The sequence below is a fragment of the Natator depressus genome, chromosome 18 (genome assembly GCF_965152275.1).
Source record: "Natator depressus isolate rNatDep1 chromosome 18, rNatDep2.hap1, whole genome shotgun sequence".
NCBI classification, from domain to species: Eukaryota; Metazoa; Chordata; order Testudines; family Cheloniidae; genus Natator; species Natator depressus.
Window position 1 is genome coordinate 16421016 of NC_134251.1, and position 19244 is coordinate 16440259.

The following is a 19244-nucleotide window of genomic DNA, read 5'->3' on the forward strand; positions in this document are numbered from 1 at the left end:
TACAAGAAAAGGACAATAAAAGTCCATGTACATCTAAGGTAAACAAAGTGATCAAGGCAAACGAGAAAGCGAATTGACCAGAGGAGGAAGAAGGGGCTTGGCGCCTGCAACCAGAGGAAACACAGGCGCCGACTTTTCAAAGTGCTCCACCCCAGGTCTCACCCCCACTCCACCCCTTCCCCCAAAACCCCACCCTGCCTCTTCCCACTCTACCTCCACCCTTCCCGCCCAGTTCCGCCCCCTCCTCCGAGCACACTGCATACTCGCTCCTTCCCCCTCCCCCCAGCTTCCTGCATGCCGCGAAACAGCTATTCGCGGAAGGCGGAAGCTCTGGTCCATGGGACCCGCCGGTGGGTGGGAGGCACTGGAGGGGGGCTGCTGGTGGGTGCTCAGCACCCAACATTTTTCCCCAGTGGGTACTCCAACCCCGGAGCACCCACGGAGTCAGCACCTATGAGCAGGGGAGAAGAATTTTGCCTGGGTTTATTTTTCAAAGAATACATTTCAAAGGTTTTCTGACTGTAAAAGGCAGTCAAAGGGACTTCTCGGTTATCCATGACTTTAAGGCACAAAAGGGGCCAGCACTCTTGGAATCTGTGAAAGATGGTTCCCCAACCAGGTGGGTTGAGGATGCTGAGAACTGACTGTAGGTGAGAAATTCCCTGAGACTGTTAAGTTTAAGACTCTAGAAAGCGTGTTTTCTTTTGTTTTATTTGTAGCCACTTTCTGTTTCTATTATCTCTGCTCAGTATCACGTAAATCTCTGCTCTTTAATAATAAACTAATTTTAGTTTTACCATAAAGTCATCTCAGTGCTGTTTTATTAAAGTGTGGCGTGCAGTCTCGGATGAGCCAACAGGCTGGGATGTATTCTGTTTTTTCAAGACAGTGGACTTGGTATTTCTGTGGGCATCTGGTGACAGGAGGTGAATGCTGCAGAGGAATGGTCTTCCAGGGGGTTTGGGAACTGGGGTTGACTGAATGTTACTTGCAAGGCAAGGTGAAGACTGGCAGAGTCTCGAGGAGTTTGCTGGTGAGGCAGACAGACCGGTGTGGCTGGGAGCTAATACACAGTTTAAGCTCCAGCAAAACTCTCCCTTGCTGAGGCAGATGAGTAACACAGTGGCTTATGATTCTGGGCACAGCGAGACAGTGTCACAGTGGTGAATAAGGTACAAGCAAATGAATGAAAAATCAATCTGGGAGGCACAAATTTTTCATAGCTGAAACCTTTCATGACTGTGCAGACTTCCTACCTGATCATTGGCCAGCAGGGGTTATCGCCAGTTTAGCGTCCCTCTCTCCCTGCAGAGGGGAAGATAATGAGGCAGTATTGGATTCTGTAAATCAGGCATGTTGCATAGAAGGAAGGCAGGAATCCCTACTCCATGGTTGGGAAGCTACCTTGTTGCAACCCCCAGTCACCTACAGTGCTGACTGTAGTCGCCCAGACTGGGGGACATGCCTCTGTTTGGTTTCTGGCAATGTAAGACCAAGCTCTCTTTGCTGAGATTATTACACTAGAAGAGCCTGTAGGAAGGACGTAGGTGACCCGACAGAATTTTGTTGTGATTGCTGCACCCTGCTAGTATACACCGTCTAAAGGTGTTCACATGCCAGCAATCTCTCCTCATCTGAACTGTTGGTCCATGCTTTGTCATGTCTATTCTAGGCCCTACAAACTGCTTTGTGCGTGGGACCCCTGCACCAGTGCAGAATCCCACTGACTTTTGGGGGTCCTGCGTGGGTGCAGGGATCTGCCCGTGTGAATCCAGCTAAAGGGACAGAGCCTAAGACTATATACAATCTAATGCTAGGGAATATGTCTTAGTCTGTGCTTGGAAAGAGCTACGTAAATGAATAATAGTAAAAAATAACAAAGTGCTTTGAGACGATTGGTTAGAAGGAGCCATAGAAGTGCAAATTATTATTGTAACATGAGTTAATGTCCACAGAGGGGTTTATAGACTGAAAAGAGAGCTGTTCAAATACTGAATAATACGATTCATCAAGTAAAATATTGGCCAGATCATGTATTATTCATCAAATATTGCATTCAACCAGCTGTAAAGTTGAGTAATGCAAAACACGGAATCATGAATAGTGCCATTACTTGACAAATATTATCCATCCAGCTCTAACCAAGATCAAATTCTAATTTTCATTTAACTTCTGTTGACATAGTTTTATTACATGTCTTCAACCGTCCTTCAAAATGTACATGTTTGATTTTGGCTGCAGGCATGGAAGTGACTACTTGGGAGCATTTTGCAGGTTGGAGCTATTTTTCCACTTGGAAACAAATTACACCCTGCGTGCATTTGGAATCCTGCCCTATATGGAGGCAGCAGGTGCAGTTATTGCCTAGATGACAGCTTTGCTGATTCAGTGCTTCCTATGCCACAAGAGCTGGTAATTTATCAGTTGATTCAGTGGTTCTTTATCAGCATACAGGTTTATTAAATGTCCACTGGCAGAATATAAGAAGACATCAGCATTGGATTATTCTAATGTTCACAGGTGTATTCTAGAGATAGGATGATTGTAAATAGCACAGATCTGGCCATTTTGCCCTTCTTCTGCGTCCCAAGCCAGTGCCGCCCAGAGGATTCAGGGGGCCTGGGGAAAAGCAATTTCGGAGGCCCCTTCCATAAAAAAAAGTTAGTTTTGCCACCCCAAGTGGCGAAGAAAAAAAAAAGAAAAACCCAAGTCATGCTGCCAAAGAAAGAGGAGGACAGGAGGACCCGCCAGCGAATTGCCGCAGAAGACTGAAGCAGAGCGACTGAGCTGCCGCCAAAGTGCCACTGACGAGGAAGAGAGGAACTGAAAGACCCGCCGCCGAAATTGCCCCCACCCTGTCTGCGGGGCCTGGGGCAAATTGCCCCACTTGACCAACCCTCGGGCGGCCCTGTCCCAAGCTAAATCGTAAGTGAATTTCAGGCACTTCAAATGGCTACCACCATGTGATGACGGCGGCCATTTTAAGTGTGGTCTTGCTTCTTCTCACCGCCTGGCCTATCTTCTGCCAATCTCCTTTACCTTGTCCTCTGCTGCTTCATTGCTCCGACCACCCTTTCCAGGGCCCCATCTTCTGCTTTGGGCACCTCCCACCCCACCTCCCTGAGGCTTTAGGATTCACCTAGTATCCATTGGCTACATTATCTGGTATCTAATGAATCCCCAAAGATGGTTTAATCACATCCCTAGTAAATATGTATTACAGCAGCACACCGCTAAAGACAGAACCTTTTAAATAGTGAGAGCCCTATTCTTATTTATACTAAGGCCCTATGATACCACTCTAGCGGTATAAAGGGGCCTTACAATGGGTATACAATGGGTATTTATACCCCCTTTAAGGTTCCGTTACTCTGCAAGAACAATGTAAATGGGAATCAGGCCCTTTATCGGTTAATACTGGAATGATGAGAAGTCTGATCCTTCTTCACAAGGTGGCAGCAGAGTAAACTGAAGGACAAAGTTGTTCTCATGCCTCTCAGGTCCAGTTGACTGTTCTTGAGTTGGGATCTAGTTCAGGTCCGGATTGCAGCTTGTCATCTTCTCCTGGGAAGTGGACGGAGTGCCCCCAGGAAGGAGCCTGCCGGACGCTAGATCCTGTACCGTTTCATGCCAGCGAGTCCTGAGGGACAGACTTGCCCCCTTCCCCAGCAGCAGCTCCATTAAAAGGAAGTGATTTTTTTCCACAGCCAGGTGTAGTGGGGTTTTGTTTAGCCAGCCGGCTGCATTGATCTCAGCTCCATGGTCCAGAAGGTAACTGACTACCTCGCTGTGCCCACAACAGGCAGCTCTGTGAAGCGGAGTCAGATTCAGACAGTCTCTAATGTTGGCGACAGCTCCTTTCTCAACCAGCAGGTGGACGAGGGCCAAGTGTCCCGCAGCTGCTGCCTTGTGGAGTGCCGTGCAGCCGTAGCGGTCCTTCATGTTCACGTCAGCTTTGCTTTCCAGCAACAGTCCTGTAATCTGGGAAAAGCAAAAGGGAGTTCAGTTGCGTGGCCCCATGCACACGAATGGGCATGCGTTCCACCTTCTTGCAATGCGTAGGAATATTGGTCCCAAACCTGCAAAACCATGAGCACCTCTTGTGATCGGCTATTTTCATTTCCAAGTCCGCAGAAGTTGAGGGCACTCAGCACCTCTTAGGAGTGGGTCGGCATCTTGTAGGAGTGGGCCCACACTGCGCAATCTACAGCAATTTCAGTGGCCATTTGCAGTCTCAGAGACCCATGTGCCAATACAGAGCTCACTGCAGGACCAAGGCCTTAAAATGAGTATTACTTTTTGCTCTTCAAGTCTTGGCATGGGACAAGAAACTGGAAACTCCTTCTGAGGACTTCGGTAGGGCCAGGATTTCAGTTTTAGTGAATACGTGTTTTTAGCAGTAAATGCAGCTTCCTGCTTCTTTTTAAAGTATTCTCAGCGAGGCATAGTCTAGTGGATTTATTTTTCTTGGTGAATATAAATGTCATAGATTTATAGATCCCATGGCCAGAAGGAACCATTGTGATCATCTAGGCTGACCTCCTGTATAACACAGGCCACAGAACTCCCCCAAAATAATTCCTCGAGTGTGCCATGACATTCTGGTTTTGGTTTACAAGTTTCATTTGCATTTTATCTTTGCATTTGCCTTTTAATTCTTCCATTTCATCCTCCTATTTTAAAGTCACTCATTGAATTCTCCCCCGTGTTCTGATAGCTGGGGGTGGGGGAGGGCAGGGGGAATTCCCAGCTGATTTACTGTCCCTCCTTAGGAAAGGCTACTGTGCAGTGAGTACACCTGTACACACTACAAATGGCACCCAAGATATCGAATCCCATCACCAGAATATGATCTGTCTTCAGCCAAGGTGCTGTTAGGAAGTCGAGTCCTTTACGTTTTTCTGATGTATCTTTTCCCTAAACATGCACAGAGAAGCCAAGCCCATTGTGCTGTTGTGTCAGCGATCACATAGGTCAATAGGAGCAACCAGTCAATGGAGCTAGCTGCAGCTACTCAGGCATATCTTTCCACTTTGTGGCACTTTGGAACCCCAGAGGACAATCAAGAGAGAAAGCTGTGTGTGTTGATAACCCAGACATAACATTCACGGCCAAACGGCTGGGTCTGAGTCAGCATCTTTGGTCATCTCGGATTGTCCCAAGTGAGCACTGGACTGGGACTCAGGAGACCTGTCTTCTATTCCCAGCTCTGCCACTGACCTGTGGGGAGACCCTGGGCAGGTCACTTTCCCCCGCTGTGCCTCAGTTTCCCCATCTGTAAAATGGGGATAATGATACAGACCTCTTTGTAATGTGTTTTGAAATCTATGGATGAAAAGTGCTATGTAAGAGCTAAATATTCATATTCATATTATTATTGATAGAGTTCAGTGGCCATCTCTCCCACCTTGCTGACCCTAATCAACTGATAATGAACCATTGCCATGAGCATATTGCAGAATTCCATGCATTAAGAAGAATGGATATTAGGGGCCTACCTCTCGATTGCCATTATCAGATGCAATGGCAAGTGCTGTTCTCCCCAGCCCATCTTGAGCATTGATGTTGGCACTCTTGGCTAGCAAGAATCTTAGAGCGTCACTTCTTCCCGTCTCTGCCGCGATGTGCAGTGCTGTGATGCCTCCGTTACTGCCCAGATCCGGGGAGAGACCCTGGCAAAGCAGCAAGTCCATGATATGCAGCTGGCTGTTCACAGTCGCCCAGTGCAGTGCTGTCCACCGGTTGTTGTCCCCGCTGGCAGGATCTGTGCCTTGCTGTAGGAGCAACTGCACGATGAGGGTGTGGCCGCTGGCTGCTGCACAGTGAAGTGGGGTGAGGCCCCCTTTAGTCACGGCTGATGCTGGGGATCCCCGAGCCAGGAGAAACTCAGCCACTTGGGTATGGCCGCTCCAAGAGGCATGGTGCAGCGGGGTGTAGTGTGCTCTGTCTGTGGCATGGACCACGGCTCCACGCTGCACCAGGAACTTCACCAGCATGATGGACCCCTTCAGCGTGGCGCTGTGTAAGGGCGTCCATCCATTCTCGTCCCTGTGTGGGCACAAAAATGAAACCTCAGGGTGTTTCTTTCAGGACGGAGAGCGAATGAGCGAGACAGAGCTGGGGTAGAGTGGGAGCAGCCGGCTCAAGGGGGCTCACCTGCTCTCTATCACTGCCCCCTGCCGCAGTAGCTGCTTCATCACGTGGGTGTTGCCGTCCCAAGCTGCCAGGTGAAGCTCTCTCCAGCCCCGGTGCACAGGGGCAGACGGTGAGTTATTCTCCATGAGCTGAATGCCAGATTCAGAGCTGTTCCCCATCGACTCTCCTTCCAGGGTCATCTCCTCACTCAGCTCCATCCACCTCCTCAGGAGCTCGGCCTCTGCTCTCATTCCTCATTTTGTTTTTTTCAACAAGCAACAAACAATCTGCTGAATATTAGTTCCATTAACTACACCCCCCACCATCACTGCAGGGGGGACTATGGCAAATAAAACGAGGCTGTGGACCCTCTACGCCATAGCTTTCAATCTAATAGTAACCCAAAGCCCATGCTGTCTGTTGGCTTTTGTTGCTCTCCATGGGTATGTCTACACTGCAAAAAACCCCATAGCAGTGAGTCTCAGAGCCTGGGTCAACTGACTGGGGCTACGTGGCTAAAAACAGCAGAGTAGATGTTCTCAGTCGGGCCGGAGCGTGGGCCCTGAGACCCTTCCCCACTCACAAGGTTTCAGATCCCGGGCTCCAGCCCGAGCGAGAGCATCAACACTGCTATTTTTAGCCCTGTAGCTTGAGCCCCACCAGCTCCAGTCAGTTGACCCAGGCTCTGAAATTCACTGTGGCCACGATGCTGTCGGTTTCCACTGTCCCCGTGCAAAGGGTTAATGTTTCATGAACCTGTATCTAATCATGTTAGGGGGTTGAAGGAGTATAGGCATTTCACCACTTAGTTCCACTGCCCATTAATAATAAGCAAATGGGAGGGTATTCAGATGCATGGCCAGCCAAGCTCAGGTGTACAAAACAGCATTTTAAGAGCTCAACTTGCCCTGACTCAAAATGAGGCTGATCAAATAACGAACCCCTTGTTCCTCTGTGGGGCTCAGCTCTCTGTTTTTGGAGGTGGGGCTCTTCCATACAGAGATTCAAGAGACGTACATGGAGAATTTCTGGAGTTTCACAGCAACCACATCCTCAAAACCACACAGTCACCGTTGCGATAGTTCCCATCATGAAAAATAAACAAATAAAGCTAGTTCTTGTCTCTCAGAGCCAACCCCTTTTTAGACGGAAAGGACAGCAATTTTCCTTACCAATCATTGTCCTGCCACAGACACGTGTGTAAGGTGGCTCCGGCGGGCGCGGCAGCTTGTTATGGTAGGGTTGTTGCTCAGTGTGAGGCTTCACACGCTGGTTTGTTATTGCAGGGTCGCTTCTGGCGTGGCAGCCTTTGCAAGCTTTGGTTATCGCTGGGTTGTTCCTCGGTGCCGGCCCACTGGCGTTAATTCAAAAAGCAAAATTCGACCAAGTAGTGAAGCTGTTGGGGGAAAATAAAGCCCCTGCATATAAGGTATCACACAGACCAGTATGAGATAAAAATCAATGCAAGTGAAACGTGTCAGTCCCTCTGACCTTGAGAGTGTCCCGTTAATGTCCAGTGAAGCATGTAGGGCCTGAAAAGCGCATTGTCCTCGTGGCTTTCTGCATCTAGTACTGTGCTCCGTGCTGTTTACTCAGTGACTAAATGGATGTGGGAGGAGGACCTGGTTGCTAATGGTTAATAGGATAATGTCTGTTTCCCTGCACGCCTGTAACTTCTTTCAGCACTGCTGCCAACATTCCACTAGACAATGAGAGACACCGGGTCAGCAGCGTCACACAGCACCACTCCCTCGCCTCCTCCAGTCTTTAGTAAGACACTCTCCAGGCAAAGACAACTACAGATCCAGTCCATCAGCTAGCTGGGGGTCAGCTGCTCAGAGCTTTGGAAAGTGATTGTGGCTGTTGTGGACTGGAGTGACATTCACTAGAGCTTCAGGTCTGCCCAGAACAGTTAAACAAAGTAAATTCTGTGCTACTCTTAATAAAGTGCAGACCTTCTGACAAGCACCAACATGTTCCTGCTCTCTGAGGCGCCTTGTGTTACAGGATAACCTGCTTTTACTAGGCATTGGCACAGCTTTTGATCTTCCAGGCAGGGTCAGGGTGCGAGTGCTTCGCTCCGTGAAGTGCTCTCCTGAAGCATTAACTCTTGCTTCTATGGGGCACAAGAAGAATGAGAGGATATCTTGCCTTTCAGGCGCCGTTGGTTCTGAAGGATCCTGGACAAAATATCCTATAAACTATGGGTCTGATTTTCAGGTACACCTGCATCTCCCACCTGGAATTGTGGGTACCTAGCACCTTGGAAAATCAGGCCCTGTTTTCATTCATCACTTTGCCCACCACTGAAATAAGCCAGAGCTGGGGTGGAATATGGCGATTGTTTAGCAGCTCACAGCAATTCTACTACAAAAGTTTGCCTCGAGCACAGGAAGAAGAATCCTGTATCCGGGTAACTGCAGGGGGAGCCCAGGCCAGCAGAGTGCAAGCCGAGAGGTTCTGATGAGCATCCATTTATTTGGGGTGATTGTACAAACAAAGCTTTTGAGGTCCATCCACCACTAGAAAGACTTTAGTGTAATAAATGATCACTTGCTAATTCTCCCCAGATGGTAGATGGCACATAAAAGATGGGGTTGGTCCTCTGTGTCCAGCCTTCCTTCCTATTATTTGCGGTAAGGCCCCTTCCACTGTTCTGGTTGTGTAAAGGGACCTTTCAGTGGGAGTGCATGTAGTTGACTCTGTCAGAGGTGTGTAAAGGGGCCTTTGTGTCCATGATAAGCCATCCCCATGTTTTCAGTGGTTGAGGGAGTTTGGGAATGTGGGTCACATCCCCCAGAATGTCTCACTGGCAGGGAGAGAAGGCTGTGAATAAACCAAAACCAAAGGCAGGAGCTGTAAGAACCCACAAGGTGGTGCTGTAGCTATAAAGACATTTGAGAAATTGTCCTCTCACCAGTAGTGCTCTGGGTGGCTCTGGGGTCGGTGAGAGAAGTTCATGTTTACTGCACCAGCTACAGCATCTAATATCTCCTGGCAGGAGAATCTTCCACAGGTAGTACTTAGCAAGACTTCTCTCCCACTTACTAAGAGGTTCTTACCAGGGCTGGGGAAAGCTAGAGGAATTGGAGGTGCTGTGAACCTCTCATGCTGTTTTTTGGGGTTTGCAAAGCTATTTTGATGTCTAGATGATTCATTTGAACCCATATTGTTTTCCAATCCGAATTCAATTTGAAAAATACAATCTGCTCCCAGCTCCCTATGGGCTCAATTCTGCTTTCATTTACATTGAGGGAAATCTGGAATAACTCCACTGGATGCACTGAAGTTGCTCTGGATTTATGCTCATGTAACTGAGATCACAGGTTGAGCTGATATGCTTTCTAGAGCCAAAGAAGACTGTGCTATGCATTAGAAAGCGAACAGCTCCCAATAAACAAGGCCAGCACATGCGGGTGCCCAATATTATAGGTGTGGCTGGTAAGCGGGCTTAATTTATGGGATTCAATTTCACTGATTTGCTGGGACATATTGGACTGGTTATTACACTGTGTTCAATACTGTGATACTTGCAAAAAGTGTTATGTCCATTATTAAATACTAATCACAGTTATAGTGTGTTCTCATTACTGGCAACCTCTTCCTGGCAGCAGAGAATCGGACCCTAAACGTCCTCTTGCATTTTTAGGAAACCAAACACAACAACCTCATTATTAATATTGTTTATCAATTGTAGGGCAACAGAACCCAGGGTCCATGCAGGCTCCAAGCTCCCCTAGGCTAGGGGCCACACAAACACAGAGAAAGACACCGGACCTTTCCCAGACTTGTTGGTGACACTGGGCATCATACTAGGTAACTTGGGAGGGTGGAAGGCCACGAGTGCTGAGGAAGCCCCCCTGCGCTAGGCCCAGACAAACCAAAGCCTCCCCATTCCGTGAACTTTCTGTAATCCTGCCAGACTATGAGGAAGCTAGTATAAAAACAAAGACAGAAAGCTGCAAAAACAGTTTAGAGCAGACAGCATGCTCTCAGAGACAGCCTTCAGACAGCTCCGGCCAGGGTAAGCATATAGATAAGAAAGGAATGTTTTGCACTAGCTTTCTGCAACACAGGAACGGATACAACCAAATAAGGCAGGGCTTACGTAATGCTAATGAGGAAACATCTAATTGGCTGCTTTGGCTGTATTATTGTACAGGGCAACAGGTAATTGGTTGTACATGCTTCTGTAGCTAAGTTGGGAAAAAAGGTATAAATTGTATGATGTAATCTGCAGTCGGGGCTGCAGGATTTGAGACAGCTGTGTCTCCCTGGGCCTGTTTGCAGCTGCAAATAAACTCTCTGCTTCTCCCCCCCGTTGTGATTATTGGGTGACGCATACCGGGCAACGAACCCCTACTGTTGCTTGCCTTGGGCACTCTGTGCCGGCAACAGACTGACTAGCAACAAAAGTGAAACTGACCAGTCAGTCTTCAGAGTCAGGTACTTCAAATGTGAACATACTTCAGTACAGGGGTTTGTGCACATGCACTGGAGTTCGTCGCTGCTCCAGTTCATCATGTGCAAAATCTGACCCTAATCCCCCAAGGTGAATGAGATGAAAAAAGCAAACAACCAACATAAATGGTGAAACATCCATGAGATTTTTAAAAATCCGCTTTTATAACTGCAGGTATTCTTAGTAACAGGCAAGGACTGCAATTTTAAAGCAGATGACATTTCTCTTGACAGCATCCTTCTAGTTATCATCATAATAAAAAGAGCATTAAGAGCATGAATGTCAGCTGACTGTTGTGAAATAAACCTTCCTGTCACAATCGATCAAGCAAGAAATGTTCAGCCTCTCTTTTCTTTGCTATTTGCAGTCACTGGATGCAGGTGCGCTGGGTTTGTTTATTTATTTATTTACTTAATGGTGGTGGAATTACATATTAGTATTATACTACATTGGCCAAGGTCAAAGCCGCCTATCTACATTAAAATATCCTAAGAATGCTAATAAGTTAGATGGAATCTATCAGTCTTCGAATGTGTTTCCATTAATTTATTCTGGGACAGTTTATCTACATCAATGATTGCCCTTGTCAGCTAGGAAACCTGAAACCTTTAGGAAACACAAATGCAATTCACCAGGACTTATTTGAAATGCTAACCGATAGTTAGCTGGGAACATAGTTCAATAATGTGTCTACCTTTGAAACAAAATCAATGTTACTCAGAAGGGTATTAATGTGGGCTGTTTTTTAATGCTGCATTTTTAATATATAAAATGTATTTGCAATGCCAGTTTCATTGGATCCCAAAGGACAGATTTGAAGCTGGTGTAAACCAGATGCCACTGAAGTGGAGCTATGTTGATTTACACCTGCTGAGGATCTGGCCCACAGTGCCCATCTGAGAGCAAAGCAGTCGCTGCAGTTGGATGAAATCTACAAGAAAAATAAACTCACTTTTTGTCCTGTTTTTCCTACTCCTGACAGTTCACCAAGTTTAGGGGCTGCTGGGACAGATAAAATAAAAGCCAGCAGAAAGGCGGAAAAGGGGAAGCCCTAAACTCTGCTGTTTTGGGACTGCAAATGTTGTAGAAGCCAAAATAAAAACAGACAGATTGACTGGCACGCTCCTACAGTTTACAGGATCAGGGCCCTAGCTGGTAGCGGTGTAAAGGCATTGCCGTTTGACCCAGGTGTCTGATATGAATAGTGGAAATGGCTGAGAAATAAAATGAGAACATTGCCCAAAACTCAAACTGAGGCGTTATGTTCACCTTGTTTTCTCCCACACATTTGTACTTCCTGGTTCCATCTGGGACAAGAAGTATCACAGCACAGGCTGACCTAGTATTTCAGTCTTGCCAACCACAAACATTTGAAAATCATGAGTCAGGGCCCCAATTAATCATGAGATTGAATTAACAATCTGAGATTTGGGGTTCTTCTTCTTAGCTTTCTAGTTCTTGAGCCTTAAATTGCACTTTGGGCCACGTTTTCAAGCTTTGTTCTCCATCACGTGGGGCTAGAAATTTACTTTTTTAAAATGAAAGCTGAGATTCTCATGAAATCACTTGACTCCAGGAGCTGGCAATTGAAGAAAAATGTCAAGTATCATGAGATTTGCAATAAAATCGTGAGAGTTGTCAACACTGATTTGTGGTCCAGCTTTGCAGACCCACGCTATTTTAATGGTTCTGAGACGTGTCCAGTCATTCAGGTGCCTCTTCAATCCAAATTTCCAGGGATTTGAAAATCACATTCCAGCAGCCCTGACCAAGCAACCTCCATAGGGCTGGGGAGCACGTGATCAACATAATGATGCTGGTGGAAATTGAGCCAAAGTGTGGGTTTATGTTTGCATACCAGCAGCGGGCATGCCTGTTCTACGTTCCACCACACGCTGCGAATTACTGCGGTTGGCTCAGCGCAGGGATGCCAATTGCTGAAATTCAGCCAATGTACACTTTCTTCTTTGTTCGCTGCAGCTTAGAGCCTATCATGCATCTTCCCTAGCCTCTCACAATGGGCCCCTTTGCTGTCACTGACACCTGTGCAAAGGGAGTGCAAGGAAGAAATCAGACTTCTTCACTCGCACCCAGGGCAGGAGTGTACACCCACTTTGCACAACTGGGAATGAAAACAGAAAGGGGCGTGGAGTCTCAGGTCCCGTAACATGACAGGATCTTTGTAGGGGCCAGTCCTGCAGTCCTCTCTCAGATGAAACTCTCATTGGCTTGACTGAGTGCAAGAACTGAGGAAGGGCTGCAGGACTGAATCCTTGGCTATTAGCGGTGGCAAAGACCTATTAGGCCATTTACCTTTCAGATGAGCCATAAAGTCAAGGTCCTGACTGCTCCTGGTGACCAAGGATCCAGTCGTTTTACCCCAGAGAGTGGGGACTAGCTCCTGTGCCCTGGCATATCCCAATAGGATAATTACGTTCTGCCTGCTTGCAGTCCTGGGCAGTTTCAGCTGAATCCAATGGGCTAAATCCATAGTCAGCATGTCCCACTAGCACCACCCTGATGTGCACAGACCGAGGATGTAGCCCTCTCTTCACTTCCTGCCCTGAGCTGTTGAGAAGTGTTGCCCTGTGCTGACAAGCAGCTGCTGTGTTGTGCCCGAGAGGTGGCTGCATTCCAGAACTGGGTGGAAGCGATCCCAGTGCATGCTTTGCACGATCAGTGTATTATGGGGTTGGGCCCCGTCTCCGTACAAACTCCCAATCCCCACCATCATCGCTCGGCGTCATTATCCCGAAACTTCATTCCTCTGGGGTTGAAACAGATGTGCAGCGTGGAGGTATACATCACACTTGCTGCTAGGGAACTTTCCCTTGGCATTCAGTCCTGAAGCTCCCTTTGCTCAGTTCAGGCCCATGACTACTTTGAGCTTCTTTTGCCCTTTCTTCCCAACGGATTGTCGCCTTGCGGTGCCTTTGCCTTGCTGATGACTTGGGCACTTTGCTCTGAAGATATTCAGACACAGCGTGCCTTTCTGTCGGGCAGAGAGGACTCCAGACACACAGGGAAAGCTTTTTGACCGGTAAAAACAGGAACTGAAACCTACACACATTAATCTCATTGCAACGGCCCGCTGCAGCCGCCATCCTGATGTGTGGACTCTGTGTCTCCATGAATATTTATTTCCCTTTATTATTCTTTAAATGTATTTATTGATGGAAGGAATTGGGATGAACTTTCACCGAGTGTCACTGGTGTATTTCATCAGGGCTGGAGACAAGGTGAGGCACTTGGAGTGAAGATTGGTAGCATGAATGGGAATACCATAGTGAAGTACTGGAGGGCCGGGAGAATGAGCAGCTCCAGTGAGGATGGGGGAGACAAGCAAATGCTTCAAGTTGCACTGATGAGCTGTCAACAAGTTTACTCCAATTCATCCACAGGAGGGAGAAGGAAGGAGCCAGGGAATGGAATAGAAGGCACAGACAGGCCCCAATTCCCCTTTTGTTTATCTCATTGTAACTCCATGGACTTCAGTGGAGTTGCTCCTGATTTACACCAGAACGGGAGGAGTGGGCCCAGTGTTTTGTAAACCTGGTGCATTGACAACAGTGGCCATGGTCGGCTCTGAGCATGTGACGGAGAGGAGCAGGTTTAGTTCTGTTTTCAACTGAGTAGCCTGGCAACCAGAAATATATTTCCACCCTGTATGTTTGCAAAGTCAATGGGGCAAAGCCAGGGCCCTAATTAGACGTGGTCTAAGGATGGGCAGAATGCCCCCTCCCCCATGTTTGGGTTTTGCAGGGGGGTGATAAAGCACTGGTAAGGGGAATCGGGCATGGCCCCTGGGCCGGAAGTATTTTGATAACCCTGTGAAACTGGGTTCATTAGAAAGACAAACCAAACAGCTAGTCGTTGGTAGCCTGGAGTAGCTTGGTTCAGATGGATCTGTGGTGATCTTCTCCAAGAATCAAAGGGAGAGAGGCCAACACTGCCGCTCCTATAGAGCAGATCTGCATAAATGTCCATTAATACCTCCTCAGCAACTGCTGTGCATCACAGCCCAGCTGTGGCTGCTTGGCTGGGGTGAGTGAGGAAATTCCCATCTATAGAGCGCTCTGGGTTCCAGCTGGATACAAGGAGCTCTTTAAATCACCCTGCTGAACATGCCGAGCTCTCTTTTGGCATGTCGCCTCCGCAAGGCGCTTCTTGGGGCAGGGACTAGCTGCCTTTTCATTGGGAGTCCGTGCCGTACCTAGCACAGTGGGGCCCTCCCTGGAGTCCTGAGTATACCCTACCACAGTATAAATAACAGTAGCTTGCCTGGGGCCCTGCAAGCATCAGAGCTGGGGTTAGAGAAATCCTGGCTCACGGTCCCATACTCCGACCTCTGGGGTAACTCAGCTCTCATGTGTCTCTCCTTTGCTTCACTCTGCTGTGCATGAGAATCTCAGGCACATTTGATTTTCCTTTGCAGAAAGCCGGTGATAATGAAGGGAACTGGGTTAGAAGCTGACAGCTGTTTTACAGAGTTAGCCTCCTGGAGCACTCGAGCAAAGAGGCCAGATGGGTCTGCCACGGCCCAGGCAGGGGAAGAAATTAATCCATGGAAAGGGCAGCCACAGGAGGGGCTGGCTATCTCTAATGAGCAATGATGGTGGATGTGCTTTGAGACTGGTCTCTCTCTTGGATGGGTAAGATGCTCCATGGTGCTTCATTGCTAATTGTTCGCAGGCAAGCGTCCAGCTTTTAATCTCACCGTCCTCATCTGTTTTCTCTTCCCAAAGCTATTGATCCCGGAAAGGATGCGTCTTGATGATGCATAGCACCCTTAACCAGCTCAGTGGCGAGTGGGCTCGCGCCCTCCTTGTGCGCCACTCAGCTGTACTGCCTAGATGTGCTGTGGGACTTAACCAGCGCGCTGGCCCCTTGCAGGGGGGCGAGTTTCGTTTGGAGGTGACTTTGGATTTGTGTGCTCTTTCCTCTCGCTAATTGTGTTTCGACGCTGCCCACCAGTGGTCACACGCAGGAGCTTCAGGGTGACGATTGCCCCTCCCAACTTTCACATCTTTTAGCTCGTTCAGCTCCTCAGAATTTCTAGGAAAGGGGCTTGGTCTTCAGCTTAAAGCAATCAGACATTTGCAAAAGCCTGATCCCCCCAGGAGGCACCCGGCTAGCAGCTGTCTTGCTTCAACAGCCTTTCTCCTCCTCTTTAGAGCCTCGTTGTCTTCCTCTCTTTTGCACTTCTTTCCCGTCCCCCTAATATTCCGGTTTCAAGACCGGAGACGGGATGCCTTCTCTGTCAGTGACTGATGGAACTATTATTTCCAGTGCACACTGTGCCCGCCCTTATCTCATTAGGATTTGTGGCTAAACGATCATCGTCATCTTAGAGCAGGCAGTGTGATCCAGTGGTGAGAGCACTGGGGTGGGAGATCTGGGGGTCTGCCGTTAACTGGCTCTGAGACCCTATGCAAGTCTCTGTCCTCTGTCTCCTTTTCCCACATCTCCACAACGGGGATAAGGATCGCTGGATGAAAAGTGCTACGTAAGGGCGAAGTGTAAGTGGAGCAGGCCTGTGTCACTTTGGTCTACATGCGGTTTTGGCCCCATTTGAGTTGTATTGGTTTAGAAGCGGTGCAACCTCGGAGTGTGGGGGCAGCTGTACTAGGGTCAAAGTGCTTATAACAGGATTGCTTATTTCTGTATGGGGTAGGCGTTGGGGTGGGTTCAGTGGGGTTAGGGGTGAGGCTGGTAGGTGGCCTGTGGTAGGGTTAGGGGTGGTTTCAGCCGGCGACCCCAGGCTAGGGTTAGGGTCAGAGCCAATTGGTTCTCCGGGCTTCGGGTTAGATTTGGTTGGTGTTGCTGGCCCAGGGCTAGGGTTGGGGCTAGTTAGTGGCTCTGACCTTAGGCTCAGGTTGGGCAGGGTTGGTTGCACTGGTCCTGGTATCTGGGCCACCCGCTCTTGATCCTTTCACAAGGCCATTGAACTCTGGAAGCTAGCCGACTCGGCTCGCCCGTCAATCATTATTCCACTTTGCACCATGTCCCCACCAGAGGGCTGATCACGCGAGGTTTAAGAAGGAATTTGGGGGCAGATAATCCCTGTGCCGGTGCAGAGACAGAGGGAGCCTTCCCTATTCAGGGGATGTGGGGCCTGTGCCATCCATTAGGGCACCCCTGAGGACTTCCCTAAAGTGCATTACTGCTTCAAAGGCCCTTCTTGGGCTTTGCAGGGGCACAGGATAGCTGGACCCTGAGAGCATCCCAACCATGCTTCACCCTCTGGTCTGCACCCACACACTGCATCCACTCTGTCCTCAGGTCTCTTTTGCCTAAGGTGCCAGTGGAAGTGGTGCAGGGTTAGCCCAGCTGCTGGAGGCCTCTGTGTCAGGGGTGGTTTCGGGGGGAGCCCATACACCAGGGCTCACCCAACTCTGAGCAGGGGTGTAGTGCTACCATAGCGGTCCCGAGTGTCACTCAGGCACCTGAAATCCAGGACGGAGCTCTGCACCCGCCCTTCGAAAAAGCTACCCTCCGGCAGCTCCGCCTTGCCATTTTCTGAGCCGTGGGCCAGAGGGTCCCCGCCGCCCTGACTCTCGGGGCTGCCTGGCCGCAGGAGGACCCGCCAGCATGCAGCAGCCACGCACACGTTAGCGCCCCAGCTGCAGAACGCAGCGTGGGCCGTTGGTGCTGGGAAATCAACCGTGCGCGGTGAGGGGGAATGGTTGGGCCCTCACCCACAGCTGCTCCGAGGGGCAGGGGGAGGTAGCGGGCAGGCGGGGGTGCTGCGCTGGGTCCAACGTGCCGTGCTGCCTCCGACCCCCGCGTGTGCGGGGTGAGGAGGAGGCTCCATGGTGCCCCCCAGGAGAGGGGAGCTGCGCCCGGCGGAGAAGGAGCTGCTGGTGGCGATTGCCCAAGGTGAGGCATGCGCGTGCCCAGCGCCGCTGGTGAAGCCCTGTGTCTGGGGGCACCAGGGCTAGGGAGAGGGTGTGGCGTCGGGGGAGACGCTGAACTGGGACCATCTGTCATTGCCCGTCCTCCCAAACGTCGGGGCCCTCCCGGATTTCCACTCCTAGCTACGCCACTGCGGTACGCTGCTCTGTGGCTGCCTCGTCGGCACAAAGGGGCCGGGACGCAATGCCTGTAAAGTCGAGTCCACACGGTATCACTGGTGTGGCCTTGCTGAGTGAAACCCTCCTGCCTCACCCCCATGACAACCGGGGGACAGCCTCTCTGCCCCTACCCCTGCACAGAGGCTCTAGGCGGTGCTCTCTCCGAGCTGAGTGACGGATCAGATCATGACATGACTGGGCCAGCTGTAGTAAGGACTGTAATATCTCAGCTGCCATTTGGCCAGCTCTGTAATTTGCTAATGGGATTCCTGAAAGCATGGGCTATGTTTCCAAAGCACAGTTTGAAAGGGACATTCTCTTGTCACAAAACTCATATTAAACATAAATGCACAAATCTGTTTCTAATAACAGCTTAGAATAACCAGGCTGAAACAGGCTTAGGAATCGAATGAATTTTTCACCGTCTGTGTTATTCTAAAAAAAATTCTACATTTCACTCAGCTTGGATGTGGTAACTAGAGTGATCTGTTTAACACTGAACTCACAGTCAGTTTCACTGTCTGGGTCTCAGAGTAACAGCTGTGTTAGTCTGTATTCGCAAAAAGAAAAGGAGTACTTGTGGCACCTTAGAGACGATGAAGTGAGCTGTAGCTCACAAAAGCTCATGCTCAAATAAATTGGTTAGTCTCTAAGGTGCCACAAGTACTCCTTTTCTGTCTGGGTCTATTGCAGAAGCAGCATTGGTATGTGTGTCTTCGCAACATTGGGCAGATCTATTATAATTAAGAAGTGCGGGGGAGGGGGGGAGAAAGAAAAGAAGGGAAAAGTTCGTTTGTTTGTTTAAATGATTAAAATATTTAGGGGCTTTTAACCTTTCATTTCCCCCTAAACACACTCATCCTTTTATATTTTCAAAATCTAAATTTCAGCCCTAAATCTGGCTGCAAGTGTCTACCTAAATATAAACCCCCAGCGTCAAAAATAAAATAAAATTAGACTCAGGCACCAACACCTTTCAGAACAACATTTGTTAGCATCAAACCTTTCACCAGTGGGCGATGTGAAAGGAATACTAATAGAGAGCGATTTCTAGGGGTTTGTGGATGCTGGCAGATCTGGGATTGTTAGAGAAGCTATAAATAATCCTTAACTTTTCCCTAGCACTTTTTATCTTTTGATCTCAAAGTGGTGCACAAAAAAGGGAAAGTATCATTATCCTCGTTCTAGAGGGGGAAGCCTGAGGCTTGGAGAGTCGTACAGCTGGTCAAGGTGGTTTTTAAAATGGAAAATGGCTTTTTGGACAAAACGGAAACTTCTGCAAAAAACGTCTGCTTCTCACAAAAACTATGGTTTTCTGACGAAACTTGAAACATTTCGTTTTCTCAAATATTTGCTTTGAGAAGTCCTTCCTTTTCAGTGACATTTTATGGGAGAGGCAGGCAGGGTCTGGGGGAAGAGATATTGCCTGGCCTTCTCTGGGTCATTTCTAGATTAGCTCCTTTCTAGAAGGGAAAGCAGCCCGGTTTTTTTGGAAGCGGAAGGAGAAACAAAGTGTGTCTGGGGCTGTCATATGCATGGTGCTGCTTCCAGTGCCAGCATCCCAGCTGCACTGT

At 48.8% G+C, this 19244-nt stretch overlaps 1 protein-coding gene across 3 annotated transcripts; it reads right to left on the reverse strand.

The window, feature by feature from the left end:
* Positions 1-1317: 1317 nt before the first annotated feature.
* ANKRD65 (ankyrin repeat domain 65) lies at positions 1318-7766 on the reverse strand. 3 transcript variants are annotated; one of them, XM_074975273.1, is made up of 5 exons: positions 7627-7766; positions 7308-7531; positions 6157-6388; positions 5499-6048; positions 1319-3981 (listed from the first exon to the last, which is right to left on the reverse strand). In XM_074975273.1, the coding sequence occupies exons 2-5, from the start codon at positions 7312-7314 to the stop codon at positions 3529-3531; spliced, it is 1242 nt and encodes a 413-aa protein (XP_074831374.1). In that variant the 5' UTR covers positions 7315-7531; positions 7627-7766; the 3' UTR covers positions 1319-3528. The 3 variants fall into 3 exon arrangements, with proteins under 3 accessions (XP_074831376.1, XP_074831375.1, XP_074831374.1); XM_074975275.1 differs by having other exon boundaries at positions 1318-3981; positions 6157-6425; positions 7308-7724; XM_074975274.1 differs by lacking the exons at positions 7308-7531; positions 7627-7766 and having other exon boundaries at positions 1318-3981; positions 6157-7280.
* Between the last annotated feature and the right edge of the window lie 11478 nt (positions 7767-19244).